Below are 17,870 nucleotides of genomic sequence, written 5' to 3' on the forward strand. Positions count from 1 at the left end.
AAAAATAAGTTTAGCAACTCGTAAAAAGGGAAAAGGAGCAAGCAAGTGGAATGGGATCCCCTTTTAAAACCGCGAGCACGCATCCCCCCTTCGCCTCCTGTCCCCTACGTCAACGGCCAAACTTCCTCCTCCTCCTCTTGGTACAAATTCTCCGGCGACGAATCGGGGGTCCTGTTCCTTCGGGCCGCCCATGGCATTCGCGGCCCAGGCGGCGCGGCTCGCCGCCTCCGCGCTCGTCGCCGGCGTCGTGGTGGCGGTGGTGGTGATGCCGGTGCCGGCGGCCGGAGGGGTGTGCTTTGACAGGATATTCAGCTTTGGGGACTCGCTCACGGACACGGGCAACTTCCTGCTCTCCGTGCCGGACGACTTCCCGGACCCCGCGCGGAGCCTCCCCTACGGCCAGACCTTCTTCGGCCGCCCCTCCGGCCGCTACTCCGACGGCCGCAACCTCCTCGATTTCTTCGGTAAAAACAACAAAGACATAGTTTTCTTTTTTTCAATTGGTTCTGTCGTATGCTCTATCGTTTCATGTCGCCTGCTGCTCGACCTCGACTGGAATCCTCTACTTCATTGCTTCAAAGAGATATTATTGGTTTTTAATGATTGATGCCCAAATTTCCCTACTACTTCCTCTGTACCGTAATATACTTGTAGTTCAGGAACTTGTCGTAGTCCTCCCCAACAACAAGTATTTTTTTATTTTTTTTGAAAAGGAACAACAACTATTTAGGTCGAGAGGGAGTAGCATTTTCATGCGTATATGTGTGGATTTTACTCAACAGTGGCAGAGGTGATTAGTTCCTTTGTCACCTTCCTGAGCACCCGATGTGTGGTGACGGGGAGAATCGCGCTGCGCTCTTGATTTCTCTTCAAGCAACGGATTCATCATCGTTTCTTTTTAGGGGCCGCGGTAAGCGTGCGTGCTGACACTATAATACGCCCATTCCCTGCTACTTGCCCGGCGTCAACAGGGACACATGTGTGCAACTGCAAAGGTTGCCGATTAAATAACTCACATTTCTGCAAACTGTATTTCCGGTTGCAGTTTGGAGAGTTTACAAGCAGCGTACCTTCCATTTTTTTAGTGTAATGCGAAAATGAAGCTGTGGGTTGTAAAGAGGTTGCAAATACCCCATAAGTAAATGCAAATACCAACCTCATACAAGTTGTATCCCCAAAAGTTGCTTACCTTCCCCAGTTCTCCCCAACCACTAGACCATCAATGGCATCATCTCCTTCAAAAGATATACAACTGGCCGCTCCAACCACCTGTCCACCTGTGTATTGTCATTCACATCATCACGTGGTCAACCCTTCCATGTTGGACTTTCAGTGTTTTTGTTTTCATTTACCTTTTGGGGGCTCCTTGATGTTTTCGCATTTTACCAACTTTCCTCAATGGTTTCTGACATGTGCTGGCCTCCTTGTTATGACCAGCTGAAGCATTCCGACTGCCTTTTGTGCCACCCTACCTTGGCGGTGGGGACTTCCTGAATGGCGCTAATTTTGCGGTTGGGGGTGCGACTGCGCTCAACAACTCCTTCTTCCGAGAGCTTGGTGTGGAGCCTACATGGACACCACACTCCCTTGATGAGCAAATGCAGTGGTTCAAGAAACTGCTTCCGTCCATTGCCTCCACAAAGTCTGGTATATATAAATCTTCCACAGTTCCTGTTGCTTCATCTCTGTGTGCAACCATTACCTGTTTAAAGATTTAGGAATAAATGGAAAACAATTGAACTCAACTTGCAGGCCAATTGAGAAGTCAAACAGTGGTACGCATGCTGAAAACCATCCTAGCTTGCCAATCACCGCCCTGAATGTTTAGATTGCTGCAATTGGTGGAAATACGAAAGTTGCCTGTGTTACAACTGATAGTTGTTACACTCTTCTAGTTAACTCGTGAGAGCGAAATTTCAACCAATAAATTGTACCCCAGATGACATGTTTGAGCCTTCTAATGAGGCCATGGGTGTTTTAATCAGCATACACCTTGTTAGAAAATGTGTAGTAACTGTACAAAGTCAACGTGTTTGGCTGTTTTAATCAGCATATGCCATATTACAAAATGTGTACTAACTTTACTGTCTTCATGATTGACTGCAAATTACATGTGTGATAAAGGCTCATAAAACCTATTGGCAAGTTGATACTGGAATTCCAATTTGGTCCATCGCTAGAATTACCACATGAATTCTTGCTTAAATCATGATTATTATTTTCTCTTGTTCAGTTTTATAGTGTAACACTGTATGGCCATTACGGGGAAATTCCAAATTATAAAGTCCACTAAATTTGTACTTCTCTGCAGAACATAGTGATATGATGTCAAAATCACTTTTCCTTGTTGGAGAGGTCGGTGGGAATGATTACAACCATCTAATGGTCAGGGGGAAATCTCTTGATGAGCTACGCAAGCTTGTTCCTCAGGTTGTTGGTGTCATAAGCTTAGCTATCACGGTATGTAGATGCATGTGCCTTTTCTATGAGGTCTTATTGGGAGCCTGTATGTATGTGCACTAACAATTTGTCTTGCAGGAGCTTATAAATCTTGGCGCGAAGAAATTCGTTGTTCCTGGAAATTTCCCGATAGGGTGTGTCCCATTGTATCTCTCAATACTTCCAAGTGAAGAGAAGGGTTACTATAATGAAGAAACAGGGTGCATTGAGTGGCTAAACGAATTTACCGAGTACCACAATCGTTTGCTCCAGGAGGAGCTAGAGAAACTTAGGAATCTTCACCCAGATGTATCTGTCATTTATGCTGATTATTATGGTGCTACACTGAACATATATCGTGCCCCACTGCAGTTTGGTGAGTCCTTCCTCTTAACTAATAGTATTAACCAAACATAAAACCAATTGGTGTTAAGGTTATTTGATATTATGTTGTCAAACAGGGCTTAGTTGACTTACACTGATTTTTTTTTTTGACGTGTTTGTTGACTTACACTGTTACACAGACCTTCAAACGTTCATTACCAAAACTTAACTGCAGTTCATCAACTTTATGAATGAACTTCAATTAGGGAAAACTGTTGATAATAGCATTAGAGGCAAGATATATTTGATTGGATATGACTGTATGCTAGTTATATTAAATCCATGATTATTAACTGGTTATAGTGCCTGTATTGGCATTCAGTGATACACAATCTTACTGATTCTGAGAAATCACGTTTCTAGCCATAGGAATCTGTGAACCCACAGTTATAGACTCTAGATAAACATGTTTTGTAACTCTGTTACCTTAAGCTAAACTGGGGCAGTGGGCAATATATGAAGAAACAACAATAGCTAAATGGTTACTAGTGAGTCTTGGATATGAATGCATATCTTATGGACGAGTACGACACAAGAAGTCAGTCCTTGTTTTATCTTAGGCAGACAATAAGGTGCTTTTACCTATTTGATGTTCCATAGTTTGTCCTTGGATGATAATTATGATCCTGATGACACAACCCATTCTGCATCCCTACAAGCAGAGGTCTACCAGAGTTGCAAAATATTATCTTAAGGTGGTTTCTAATCATCTTAATTCTAATACCCAGTAGTTCATTCAAAATCTGAGCCTGAGCATGATCATCATATCCACATAAATCAGTCACACCAACCTTTTAACTCCATGTATCCTGCGAAGCACAGCTGAGCATTTGTAGGTGTTACAACTTGTACCAAACTCACTGGAGCTCTTTGCCTGACAGAGCAGATGCAACAACATAGAGTACCATACATAGCAATGCAAGAAACTATATTACTCTTGTATCTAACACCTCTTTGTTGTTGTTCCTTCATAATTGTTTGGACTAATCAAAGAACAATGCTACTGCAGGTTTCACTGTCCCATTGAACTCATGCTGCGGAAGCGACGCCCCACATAACTGTTCTCTGTCAGTAATGTGTGGAAACCCTGGATCTTTCGTCTGCCCTGACCCATCAAAGTACATCTCATGGGACGGTTTACACTTCACTGAAGCGACCTACAAAGTTATCATCCAAGGAGTGCTGGGGTCTTATGCTGTTCCTCCTCTTTCGGAAATTTGTCGGGGTGGAGAGTACAAAGTCTCCCAGCTTCATCAATGTACAGACAGCAATCCTACGAACACTGTAACATACGATGCTATGAGCTCTTTTATTTGATAATGTGGGCTCTGCTACACGTAGAATTCCAAGAGGCAATACATAGATAATTGCTTCGTCCTCTTCTCAAAGTCGTGAAGAGAAGTGGTGAGCAAACTCCCATCTCTTTTGCTGGTACACGGAGAAGTTTTTTTTTTCTTTGAGCCAAATGAGAAGTGATTTTGTGAAAATTGCAGCCGATGGTTCCGTTGGTCGGGTCCTTTTATATTAGCAACAGGAAATGTCAGAACACAGTACAGACTATTATCGCACTCTACTCAGGTTGCGATGCTATGTCTTGAGTACCAAGGGCATTTCTAGCCGAACCATCAAAAGATAACCCCTCAAATAAGAGGAGTTAAAAAATACATGAAGCTAGTCAAACCCTCAAATTTAAGTCCTCAAATCCAAATTGTGCACAAACATCTCATTTCAAACTCAATTTTCAAACTATATTAAGACCATATAGTGCATAATTATGCATAGTAATTCATAACACCCACACCATAATTCACAATTAATAACTAAACTAGATAAACACTTACTTTGAGCTAAACTAAAGCTCAAACGAGCTAATTAACCTAAAATGAGCACTAATCCAAGTCGGAATCGAGGTTTGTCACGACCGGCATGGCGGATCCCGACTCCTTGGCGTCGTAGCTGCCCTGCCATGGCAACGACACATCATCGGAGATGTCAGGGGCGAGGCCGTTGCAGATTGTGTCGTGCTTGCGATCCACCTCGGCCATGTACCGACGGTTGGCCTTCGCCCCGATTGTCGGCTATGACCTACAAGAATACTCGGCGGACCACCTCGCCCTGTGCCCCGCGTTTGTCGTTTCGTGCCGGTGTCACCCAATGCCTTTCTTCCTCGAGTAACACGCGTTGGTATTGTCATTCCACCTCTTTCCCCGGGAATAGGATGCGATCATCGTTGCCAACTTCGTCCTCGACTTCATCCGCCGCTAGCCCATCCTTCTTTGCCTTGCCCACTTTCTGCTGCTCTGCGAGCTAAGCTACTCCCTTCTTGTCGTCGGGGTTATCGTTGAGTCGATCTGGATGATGCCCACGACGACGAGACCCCACCTCTCAACCTATGACAGGTGGCCCACCATGGTTATTTGACCGACGGCGATAGCCAAATCAGGCGGGGTGGAGATTTGGGGTGTCCCTCATGGTGATTTGGAATGAAAGGGGACAACTAGGAGGGATTTAGGGTTAGGGTGGGCGTTGGCGCAAATTTTATACCGACGGGGGAGTCCTTTATGGATGCTTGGGCTATTGTTGAAAGTGTTTACGATCATATGCATGAATGGCTAGCGATGCATGCAAAACAACAAATAATCAAGACGTTGACACTGGTCACCGCATGGAATAAGCGGTAGCTATCTGAAAAAACAATCAACAAAAAAGGCGCCGACATTGATCGAGCGTCAGAAACCATCAAAGCACGGTCGGACTAAAGTGAATGCAGACAGAGATGTGTTAAAGATGCAAGATAAAGGGGGAGGTGTGTTGGAAATATGCCCTAGAGGCAATAATAAATTGGTTATTATTATATTTCCTTGTTTATGATAATCGTTTATTATCCATGCTAGAATTGTATTGATTGGAAACTCAAATACATGTGTGCATACATAGACAACACACTGTCCCTAGTGAGCCTCTAGTTGACTAGCTCGTTGATCAAAAATGGTCAAGGTTTCCTGGCCATAGGCAAGTGTTGTCACTTGATAACGAGATCACGTCCTTAGGAGAATGATGTGATGGACAAGACCCAAACTATAAATGTAGCATATGATCGTGTTAGTTTATTGCTACTGTTTTCTTCATGTCAATGTATCTCTTCCTATCACCATGAGATCATGCAACTCGCGGACACCGGAGGAATACCTTGTGTGTAAACGTCGCAACGTTACTGGGTGACTATAAAGGTGCTCTATAGGTATCTCCAAAGGTGTTTGTTGGGTTGCCATGGATCAAGACTGGGATTTGTCACTCCGTGTGATGGAGAGGTATCTCGGGGCCCACTCGATAATACAACGTCACAACAAGCCTTGCAAGCAATGTGACTAAGGAGTTAGTTACGGGATCTTGTATTACGGAACGAGTAAAGAGACTTGCCGGTAACGAGATTGAACTAGGTATGGAGATACCGACGATCGAATATCGGGCAAGTAACATACCGAAGGACAAAGGGAACAACATACGAGATTAAATGAATCCTTGACATAGAGATTCAACCGATAGAGATCTTCGTAGAATATGTAGGAGCCAATATGGACATCCATGTCTCGTTATTTTTTATTGACTGGGGAGTGTCTCAGGTCATGTCTGCATAGTTCTCGAACCCGCAGGGTCTGCACACTTAAGGTTCGGTGACGTTTCAGTATTATTGAGTTATGTGTGTTTGGTAATCTAAAGTTGTTTGGAGTCCTGGATGAGATCCCGGACATCATGAGGAGCTCCGGAATGGTCCGGAGGTAAAGATTGATATATAGGAGAGTGGGTTTTGAACTCCGGAAAAGTTTCGGGCATTTCCAGCAATGTACCGGGAGTGACGAATGGGTTCCGGGGGTCCACCAGGTGGGCCCACCCACCCCAAAGGGTCTTATGGGTTTGGAGGACGTGGACCAGCCCTTAGTGGGCTGGCCAAAGCCTCCACTAAAGCCCAATGCGGATTGGAGGTGGGAAGGAAAGAAACCCAAAGGTGGAAAAGGTGGAAAGGGTTTCCAAGTGGAGAGGAGTAATCCTACTCCTAGTAGGATTGGAGTAGGACTCATCGACCTCCATTTTCGGCCAAACCTTGAGGGTTTGAGGCTTCCTACTCCTCTCCATCCCTCCTATATATATTAGAGGTTTTAGAGGTGAGGGCTAACTGTAATTGCCATGTGCTCCCTCTACTTCTCTCTAGATCTGTTTCTTCTCTAGTCTAGTTCGGCGGTGCTTAGGCGAAGCCCTGCTGGATTAGTTCACCACCACCACCACCATGCCACCATGCTCGAGAACTCATCTAAATCTCCGCCCCTCTTGCTGGATCAACAAGGCAGGGATCGTCATCGAGTTATACGTGTGCTGAACGCGGAGGTGCCGTCCATTCGGCACTAGATCGGGATGGATCGTGATGGGATCACGGGACGGATCGTGATGAGATCGCGGGACGGGCTGCGATTTGGATCGCGAAGATGTTCCACTACATCATCCGCGTTATATACGCTTCCACTTAGCGATCTACAAGGGTATGTAGATTCACTCTCCCCTCTCGTAGATGATCATCACCATGGATAGGTATTGCGTGTGCGTAGGAATTTTTGTGTTTCCCATGCAACGTTCCCCAACGGTGGCATCATGAGCTAGGTTTATGCGTAGATGATATCTCAGGTAGAACACAAAAGAGTTTGTGGGCGTTGATGTTCAATTTGCTTCCCTCCTTAGTATTTTCTTGATTCGGCGTCATTGTTGGATTGAAGCAGCCCAGACCAACTTTACTCGTACGCTTACGAGAGACCGGTTTCATCGACTGACATGCAACTTGTTGCATAAATATGAATGGCGGGTGTCTGCTTCTTCAACTTTAGTTGAATCGTATTTGACCGAGGTGGTCCTTGGAGAAGGCTAAATAGAAATTTTCATATCACCGTTTTGGCTTTGCGTAAGTAAGATGCGATCATACTAGATGCCCATATCATCCACGTAAAACACGCAACAACAAATTAGAGGACGTCTAACTTGTTTTTTTAGGGTATGTTTGTGATGTTATATGGCCAATGACATGATATGATATATTGGATGTATGAGATGATCATGTTGTAATAGTTAAATATCGACTTGCTCGTCGATGCTACGGCAACCGGCAGGAGCCATAGGGTTGTCTTTAAACTAACGTTTGTGCTTGCAGATGCTTTTACTATATCGCTAGGTTTTAGCTTTAGTAGTAATAGCATAGATAGCGCGACAACCTCGATGGCGGCACGATGATGGAGATCATGGTGCGACGCCGGTGACGATGGAGATCATGTCAGTGCTGTAGTGCCCCAGATGTAAACCTTGCCTTATTTGGAACCTGTTGAATGTGGGACCACCTTGTGAGTTTATTGATGATAACAATTGTGCCATGACCTCATGTGGTGTCCCTTGTTTCTTTTCCCTTCCTTCCCATGCATGCATGCATAGCATATCATTGCATGCCCTTGTCTTATGTTGTTGCCTTATGATCTTAGCATTTTATGTGATGTGGTGGTCTTGGGAATAGTTCCTTTGTGATGTTGTGTGCTGTTGAGGTGTTCTATGATGCCATGTGATGATGGTCCCAAATGTAGTGAGCTTGTCTTGTTGCAACCTCTCTCTCTCTTTTAATTCCCCAATTCAAAATTCACTTGTCCCAACCTTGTTTCAAAAATGCCCAGGATTTAGTGTATTTTGTGGAGGATGCCAAGGTGTGTATTTGCTGATTTGTATCTTGGTTTTAAGGGTGCAAATAAATCCAAAACAGTAAATTAATTACTGTTTTGCATTTATTCCAAATTGCTCCAAATATTGTTTTTCTATTTTATTCAAATAGGTCATAATTCCTTATGACCAGGGGCATTTTTGCTTTGATTTTTACACCAACAGCACTGCCAGTGGTTTTAAATCCTTGCCGTGTTTATTTAAAAAGTTCAAACCCCTCTCAGCCCCTCTCCTCTATCTGACGCCAGTGGCAAAGCAACCAGCGCGGCCCAGCCCATCTACTTCCTAGCTCACGCGCGCGGGCGTCGTCCTCCTCCCTTTCTAGCGAGGCAGGCGGCCCCACATGTCAGCCTCTCACCTCGCTCCTCTCTGCTTTCCACCGAAGCTCCCCGCACGCACATCGCTGTGCCGCGTTCCTCACCTCTCCTTCACTCTATTTAATCCATCCTTGGCATTCGTGCCAAGGCTAGGGTTCCTCTTCCCCGCCGCCACTTCCTCCCATCTCCCTCTCTTCTCTATCGACGGCCTCAAGTAAGAGGAGGGTGAGTCCGACATGGCCGAATCGTGAAGGTGCTCGCCGCCGTTGCTGCTGCGCCACTTCTTCCTCTCCAAGGCGACGACGCGCTCGCGGGAACTCGTGGGGATCCATTCCCGCAGCTAGATCACGGCGTCCACCTCTACTTCCCCTACTTCATCAACGTCTCCTTCTGCTCCAGCAAGCTCCTCCGACGCGGCTCCTTCCTCGCTGTCCTCTGCTTCCTCTCCGGTCGGCTCGCGTCCTTCGGCTGTGGGGTGAGGAGATCATCCTTCCCCCTTCCCTGTCTTCGATTTGGCATAGGGATCGCGTAGTTGGACGCCGAGATACTCCCTGTCGTCGGCGCCGCCGCGCACCGTAGATAGGTAGCCGTGGAGCTTCTCGAGCAGGCTTAGCATAGGAAATGGAACCATGGGTGCCTCTGCATCCTTCCATCCACGAGGCGTTGCTCGATTTGCACCATGTCGCCGGCGAGGGCCTTCCCCTGTTTTGGTTTGTCGCCGACAGTAGATCAGCAGAGGAGGCTCCTTCAGATGTTTTGTTGCGTGTATTTGTTCAGACTCCGTAGTGTAGCCCAGTGGTTTGTGTCCTGCTGTGTCTGATGCAAGTGCTGGGTTCGATCCCCCCCGCGGCACCTTTTTTTTCTTTGATTTCTTGGCACAGTACACTGCAGGGGTTGCCTTACCTAGCCTGAACTCTCTGTTCTGTCGATTAGTTGACAGTAGCAGAGTGGTAGGAGATAGTTTGTGGCATCAGAGGGTACTGGGTTAGATTCCCAGGAAGCCGCCCTTTTTGTTTTTCCCTTTTTACTGCAATTTTATTTCCTCTTTACTATTGTTGATCCTGTTACAATCATAGCTGGCCATGTCATCTTGTTTTTATTATTTTTCTTTGCTGTTATAACTATGCTAGGTGACGTAATGGCTTGTGAGAGATGCATGTGTGTGTGAGGCCATACATATATGGAGTTAGCTTTACATGTTGTGTGTGCATGGTGGTGCTTCCTAGTAGTCTATCCTAGGTGGAGCTAGCAAGTGAAGTGGTAGCTTGTGTAGCTCCTTCTTTGTTGTAGGTACTATCATTTGTTGATGCACTAGGTTGTGTGTTTATATATGGAGTTGACCTTGTTCTAGTTGGTTGCTAAGGTAATATGTGTAAGTGTGTGGTGTTGACCTTGAGTATGTTGTGCTTGAGGGTGATGTGGACTAGGAGTATGTGTGAGTAGCATCCCACCTTGGCAAGTAAGCCTTGCACCTCCACATGTCCATATGTGAGAGGGCATATAATGATATTTGTGTGAGAAGCTTAAAAGTGGGGGTTGTAAAGTTGATGTGCATGACACAAACATGGGGTTCAAACCCCCATGTAAATTTGTCATTGTGCACATGAGCTCAACCTTTGTAGTTGTTGTTTTAGTAGGAACTACATGAAATGATGCCCATTCCCTAGGCATGATTTGGAGTAGTTCCCTCTCCCTTAATTTGTGGTCACTTGTTCCAAGTAGATGCCCACATTTTATATATGTTTTTAGGGTAGAAACTCCCAAGGAATCCAGTGGTGAAGTTAGTTTTGCCATTGGGATACTTTATGGAGTGGACATATTCAGATTTGTTGCAAGTTTGATCTTGGTTTCCATGGAATAGGTGGAGCCCAAGGGCATGTGTTTTTATGTGATAGAAGTAGGGGTTTTGCTCTACACCATAGTGGTGTCATTTATCACTTGGTGTTATTTGCATGCAAACTATGCCTAGACAAAGTGGGCATGTGGCTGAAAAAGTCCAGCTTAGTGAAATCTGGAATTTCACTAAGTGTGGGAATTCTGGAAACATTTTCTTCTCCCATAGATGAGGATGTGCTGGTCATTGTCTTGAGAACCAGCCTTAGTTCAGTGTTAGGATTTTGTACCTGATATGTTTGTGAAGCTCCCTGTCAAATTTCATATTATTTGGAGTCCAGTAGGTTGTGTTTTGATTGCTGTCAAAAAGCTTCAGAACAAAGACAGAAATTCAGGTGCAGGAATTTTCACCAAGTCCCTGAGATCTGATGGTTTTGGGAAAGTTTGTGGCCTTGTATCTTCTAGAGTTTAATTCCTTTTGCTGTGATTCTTGCTGGTGCTTGTAGTGTTCTTGGTTGGCTACAGCCACATATATCATTTGTCATATTTGGAGGGCTTTAGCTATGTTGCATGTAGCTCACAAAGAGCTAAGATGCAGATTGGGGCAGATTGAGTTGTATAGCCATTTTGATCATTGTGTGTGCTTAGTGGATGTTGTGGTGTTCTTCCTTGCTCCAATCCATTCATGTTGGATTGTTACATGTCTTGGAAACCTGGGAATACCAGATTTGTGCCAATTGTGAGTGTGGTGTTGATTCTTCCACGTAGAGCTTCATATCTTGTTTCGTTGATTCCCGTTGATCCGTAGCTCCGTTTGCAATGTTCTTTATATGGTTTTGCATCGTTTTCACGAGCCGCATCTGTTCATGCCATCCTCATGCATGTGAAAATAGCTTAGTGTACAGTTCTGTCCAGAAACTTGTAGTAGTTTCTTTTGCTTGTGCTAGTGATAGAAATAGCGGTGCATGCTCATTTATCATCTCATGCATCATGTGATTGTTGCATCTTGTGGTGCTGCTGTTCATTGGTTGTTATTCTTATGTTGGGTAGCACCAGGATCGGAGAACGAATACGTGGAGTCAGGAGAGTACGTGCAGGACGAACCAGAACCATTCCAAGCTGAGGATATCACATGCAAGATGATATGACCTTGATTCCATCTCTAGACTTGTTATGCTAGTTTCGTTTCCATGTCATATTGCTCGCTGCCTACCACTGAATTAAATTGCCTCTTGATATGCCATGAGCGCAAACACCGTTCCCCTTCCTAGCAAACTTGTATGGCTAAGTAGGCTTTGCTCAGCTACTAATGTTAGCGTTGCTAGATGCAGGTGCTTTGACTCATGTGATAACATGAGCTTGATATCATTATCTTAAATTCTGTTATTTAATTAATGCACCTATATACTTGGTAAATGACGGGAGGCCTAGCCTTTTTCCGGGTGCTTTGTTCCGTTATTGCCGCCTTAGTTACCGGTTACCGGTGTTTGATTCCATAATGATCGCTCCTAACACGTTCGGGGTTGTTATGGGGACCCCCTTGATAAATCGCATAGTGCTAAGGCTTGTCCGGCAGGACCCAACATTGGTTTTAATGTGCTAATCACACAATAATCTGCATAGGGAATAGCTACCCCGAGGAATTTAATCAACAACCCGGGCCAGTGCTCCGCATGAGTGTTGGTCCAACATGGACAGACTGCGGGGGCCACTACGGGGAAACTTGGGGGTTTGGCTCCTGTAGGCTTTTCCATCCGTCGTGTCCTGAGACTGAGATAAGCGGCTCTTATCGGGGTCGTCGACACGACGGGAGGTCCTGCTAGCCTTGTCTTACCTTAGCAGTATATCTTGCGTATAGGAATCCCAGTGAAGCTTTGGTTTCCCCCAGAGTTGAGGTTTTCCTCTAAGGAATCCGACGAGATCACGAGATTCGTGATAGAGGATGCCTTTGCGGCCTGTGTTCGTTTGTGATGGACTAGTTGGAGCACCCCTGCAGGGTTTAATCTTTCGGAAAGCCGTTCCCGTGGTTATGTGGCAACTTGGAATATTTTGTTAACATCCGGTATTAGAGAACTTTAACATAAGCTAATAAAATTGCCAACTGTGTGCGTAACCGTGACTGTCCCCCTCGAAGATCTCTCTTCGATCGGGAACACGGTGGGGTTATGAATGCCGTAGGTAGGTGTTCAAGATCACTTAGTGATCAAGTAATCCCGACCGCTAGTGTAGACCTCCTTCACAATTATTTTTGCGTAAGTTAGCCACTAAAGCAAGCTTAGCATGCTGCAGCCTTATACACTTCACCCTTACACTACCTAATAACATGACTAGTTCTGGCACCAAGGTCTTAGATTGCTGAGTCCCCGTGACTCACGGATTCCTCCAAAACTCCCAACAGGTACAGGTACCCCAGAGACAAACGATCCCGACGGCACCCAACTGGCGTGTCAGTACAACGAGGAGACATACCGCCTCTACGTGAACTATCCAGAGGACTGAGGCGTGGTCGTGATCATGGGCCTGCAGGCCAGGTAGCATAGCATTTTCATGTTTTGTAGTCCGTAGCGGAACTACCTTGTTTGTATATGTGTTGTACTCTGAGTTATTAATGAGAAGACAGTTGAATCCCGAATTGTCTACTTTTATTATTATTTGTGCTATGTTACTTGCTTGCGAAATGCTTAGATGCGCTTCTATCCTATTCGGGGGCATCGACCCCTAGATCAGAAAGGACCGCATCTTGGTCGTTACAGATGCTTTGGTGATGGAGATCAAGAAGCACAAGTTCATGGCCATATCATGTCACTTATGATTTGCATGTGATGTTAATCCTTTTATGCACCTTATTTTTCTTAGGATGACCGTAGCATTATAAGGTGATCCCTCTCTTAAATTTCAAGATAAAATTGTGCACTCCCCGATTGTGCACCGTTGAGACAGTTCGTCGTTTCGAGACACCACGTGATGATCGGGTGTGATAGACTCAACGTTCCCATACAACGGGTGCAAAACAGTTGCACATGCGGAACATTCAGGTTAAACTTGACGAGCCTGGCATGTACAGACATGGCCTCGGAACACAAGAGACCGAAAGGTCGAGCATGAATCATATAGTTGATATGATCAACCTGGAGATGTTCACTACTGAAGCTAAACTCAACTCACGTGATGATTGGACTTGAGTTAGTGAATTTGGATCATGCGACACTCAAATGACTAGAGGGATGTCAATTTGAGTGGGAGTTCTTAAGTAATATGATTAATTGAACTCATTATCATGAACATAGTCAAATGGTCTTTGCAAATTATGTTGTAGCTTGCGTTGTTGCTCTACTGTTTTTGATATGTTCCTAGAGAAAACTTAGTTGAAAGATGATAGCAGCAATTATGCAGACTCAGTCTGTAAACAAAGGATTGTCCTCATTGCTGCGTAGAAGGCTTATGTCCTTAATGCATCGCTCGGTGTGCTGAACCCCGAGCATCGTTTGTGGATGTTGCGAACATCTGACATACACGTTTTTGATGACTACATGATAGAATTGAGGCGCTAAAGACGTTTCGAACGTCGCGGGACATACGAGATGTTCCAAGAGATGAAATTGGGATTTCAGCCTCGTACCCTTGTTGAGAGGTATGAGACTTCCGGCAAGATTCTTTATCTACAAAGTAAGGGAGAAAATCTCAATCGTTGAGCATGCGCTCAGATTGTCTGAGTGCTACAATCGCTTGAACCGAGTGGGAGTTGATCTTCCAGATAAGATAGTGATGGTTCTACAAAGTCACTGCCACCAAGCTATTAGAGCTTTGTGATGAACTATAACATATCAAGGATAGATATGATGACCCTTGAGCTATTCGCGATTTTTGACACCGCGAAAGTAGAAATCAAGTAGGAGCATCAATTGTTGATGGTTAGTAAAACCACAAGTTTCAAGAAGGGCAAGGGCAAGAAGGGATACTTCATGAAACGACAAACTAGTTGCTGCTCTAGTGAAGAAACCCAAGGTTCAAACCAAACCCGAGACTAAGTGCTTTTGTAGTGACGGGAACGGTCACTGAAGCGGAACTACCCTAGATACTTGGTAGACGAGAAGGCTGGCAAAGTCGACAAAAGTATATTGGATATACATTATATTGATGTGTACTTTACTAGTACTCCTAGTAGCACCAGGGTATTAGATACCAGTTTGGTTGCTAAGTGTTAGTAGCTCAAAATAAAAGCTTCGGAATAAACGGAGACTAGCTAAAGGCGAGGTGACGATATGTGTTGGAAGTGTTTCCAAGGTTGATGTGATCAAACATCGCACGCTCCCTCTACCATCAGGATTAGTGTTGAATCTAAATAAGTGTTATTTGGTGTTTGCGTTGAGCATGAACATGATTAGATCGTATTTATTGCAATACGATTATTCATTTAAAGAGAATAATGGTTATTATATTTTCTTGAAATAAAACCTTCAATGGTTTATTGAATCTCGATCGTAGTGTTACACATGTTCATAATATTGATGCCAAAAGATACAAAATAGTAATGATAGTACCACTTACTTCTGGCAGTGCCGCTTGAGTCATATTGGTATAAAATGCATGAAGAAGCTCCATACTGATGGATCTTTGGGCTCACTCGATTTTGAAACGTTTGAGACATGCGAACCATGTATATTGGTGTAAACGCATGAAGAAACTCCATGCAGATGGATCATTTAAACTCACTTGATTTTGAATCACTTGAGACATGCAAATCATGCCACATGGGCAAGATGACTGAAGGCATCGTTTTTCCAATGAGATGGAACAAGAAAGTTGCTTATTAGAAGTAATACATTTTGATGTATGCAGTCCAATGAGTGTTGAGGCACGCGGTGGATATCATTATGTTCTTACTTCACAGATGATTTGAGTAGATACTAGTGTATTTGCTTGATGAAACACACGTCTAAATTATTGAAAGGTTCAAATAATTTCAGAGTGAAGTTGAAGATCGTCGTGACAAGAGGATAAAATGTCTACGATATGATCATAGAGATGAAAATCTGAGTTGTGAGTTTGGTACACAATTAAGACAATGTGAAAATTGTTTCACATCTCATGCCACCTGGAACACCATAGTGTGATGGTGTGTCCAAACGTCATAGCCGCACCCTATTTGATATGGTGCATACTATGATGTCTCTTATCGAATTACCACTATCGTTTATGGGTTAGGCATTATATACAACCGCATTCACTTTAAATAGGGCACCACGTAATTCCGTTGAGATGACGCCGTATGAACTGTGGCTTGGAGAAACCTAAGCTGTCGTTTCTTAAAAGTTTGGGGCTACGATGCTTGTGTGAAAAAGTTTCAGCATGATAAGCTCGAACCCAAAGCGGATAAATGCATCTTCATAGGACACCAAAAATAGTTGGGTATACCTCATATCTCAGATCCGGAAGCAAAGTGTTTGTTTCTAGAAACATGTCCTTTCTCGAGGAAAATTTTCTCTCGAAATAATTGAGTGGGAGGATGGTGGAACTTGATGAGGTTATTGAACCGTCACTTCAACCAGTGTGTAGCTGGGCGCAGGAAGTTGTTCCTGTGGCACCTACACCAATTGAAGTGGAAGCTAATGATAATGATCATGAAACTTCAGATCAAGTTACTACAAACCTCGTAGGTCGACAAAGGTCGCGTACTGCTACAGAGTGGTACGATAACCCTGTCTTGGAGGTCATGTTGTTGGACAACAATGAACCTACGAGCTATGGAGAAGCGATGGTGGGCCTGGATTCCCACGAATGGATGGACGCCATGAAATCTGAGGTAGGATCCATGTATGAAAACAAAGTGTAGACTTTGGAAAAACTACTTGATGGTCGTAAGGCTGTTAGGTACAGATGGATTTTTAAAAGAAGACAGACAATGACGTTGAATGTCACCGTCAAGAAAGCTTGACTTGTCGCAAAGATGTTTTCGACAAATTCAAAGAGTTGACTATGATGAGACTTTCTCACTCGTAGTGATGCTAAAAGTATGTTGGAATTATGTTAGCAGTTGCTGCATTATTTATTAAATCTTGCAGATAGGATGTCAAAACATTGTTTCGTCGACGGTTTCCTTGAGGAAAGGTTGTATGTGATACAACCAGAAGGTTTTGTCAATCCTAAGGATGCTAACAAGTATGCAAACTCCAGCGATCCTTGTATGGACTGGAGCAAGCATATCGAAGTCGGAATATACGCTTTGATGAGATGATCAAAGCTTTTGGGTTTATACAAGGTTTATGAGAAACTTGTATTTTTAAAGAAGTGAGTGGGAGCACTATAAAATTTCTGATGGGTATATGTGGTTGACATATTGTTGATCGGAAATAATGTAGAATTTTTGGAAAGCATAAAGGGTTGTTTGAAAGTAGTTTTTCAAAGGAAAACCTAGATTAAGTTACTTGAACATTGAGCATCAAGATCTATACAGATAGATTAAGACGCTTAATAAAACTTTCAATGAAATACATGCCTTGACAATGTTTTTGAAGGTGATCAAAATAGATCGACAAAGAAGGAGTTCTTGGCTGTGTTGAAAGGTGTGAATTTGAGTAAGACTCAAAAGCTTGACCACAGCAGAAGAAAGAGAAAGGACGAAGGTCGTCCCCTATGCTTTAGCCATAGGCTCTATAGAATGCTATGCCGTGTACCACACCTGATGTGGGCCTTGCCATGAAACTGTCAAGGGGTACAAAAGTGATCCACGAATGGATTACTGAACAATGGTCAAAAGTTATCCTTAGTAATTAGTGGACTAAGGAATTTTTATCGATTATGGAGGTGATAAAAAAGTTCTTCGTAAAGGGTTACGTTGATGCAAGCTTTGACACTAATCCGGATGACTCTGAGTAGTAAACCGAATTCGTATAATGGAGCAGTCATTAGGAATAGTTCCAGTTGGCGCGTAGTAGCAGCATCTATAGGATGACATAGAGATTTGTAAAGAACACATTGATCTGAAAGGTTCAGATCAGTTGACTAAAAACCTCTCTCACAAGCAAGACATGATCGAACCCCATAACTGTATGGGTGTTAGATTCATTACAATCACAGAGTGATGTGAACTAGATTATTGACTCTAGTGCAAGTGGGAGACTGTTGGAAATATGCCCTAGAGGCAATAATAAA

At 43.9% G+C, this 17,870-nt stretch overlaps 1 protein-coding gene across 2 annotated transcripts; it reads left to right on the plus strand.

The window, feature by feature from the left end:
• The first annotated feature begins 59 nt into the window (after window positions 1-59).
• On the plus strand, window positions 60-4,196 carry LOC123443869 (GDSL esterase/lipase At1g28590-like). 2 transcript variants are annotated; one of them, XM_045120406.1, is made up of 5 exons: window positions 60-464; window positions 1,438-1,647; window positions 2,312-2,460; window positions 2,539-2,815; window positions 3,833-4,196. In XM_045120406.1, the coding sequence occupies exons 1-5, from the start codon at window positions 191-193 to the stop codon at window positions 4,138-4,140; spliced, it is 1,218 nt and encodes a 405-aa protein (XP_044976341.1). In that variant the 5' UTR covers window positions 60-190; the 3' UTR covers window positions 4,141-4,196. The 2 variants fall into 2 exon arrangements, with proteins under 2 accessions (XP_044976341.1, XP_044976342.1); XM_045120407.1 differs by lacking the exon at window positions 1,438-1,647 and having other exon boundaries at window positions 103-464.
• The last annotated feature ends 13,674 nt before the right edge of the window (window positions 4,197-17,870 follow it).

Source organism: Hordeum vulgare, chromosome 3H (genome assembly GCF_904849725.1).
Source record: "Hordeum vulgare subsp. vulgare chromosome 3H, MorexV3_pseudomolecules_assembly, whole genome shotgun sequence".
In the NCBI taxonomy this organism is placed as follows: Eukaryota; Viridiplantae; Streptophyta; class Magnoliopsida; order Poales; family Poaceae; genus Hordeum; species Hordeum vulgare.

What these genes read in the sequence shown, in the direction of transcription:
- LOC123443869 (XM_045120406.1), top strand. Translation starts at nt 191, where the DNA reads ATGGCATTCGCGGCCCAGGCGGCGCGGCTCGCCGCCTCCGCGCTCGTC. An exon ending in TCATAAGCTTAGCTATCACG is followed by an intron (nt 2,461 to 2,538) that starts GTATGTAGATGC and finishes TTTGTCTTGCAG; the next exon opens with GAGCTTATAAATCTTGGCGC. An exon ending in TCGTGCCCCACTGCAGTTTG is followed by an intron (nt 2,816 to 3,832) that starts GTGAGTCCTTCC and finishes ATGCTACTGCAG; the next exon opens with GTTTCACTGTCCCATTGAAC.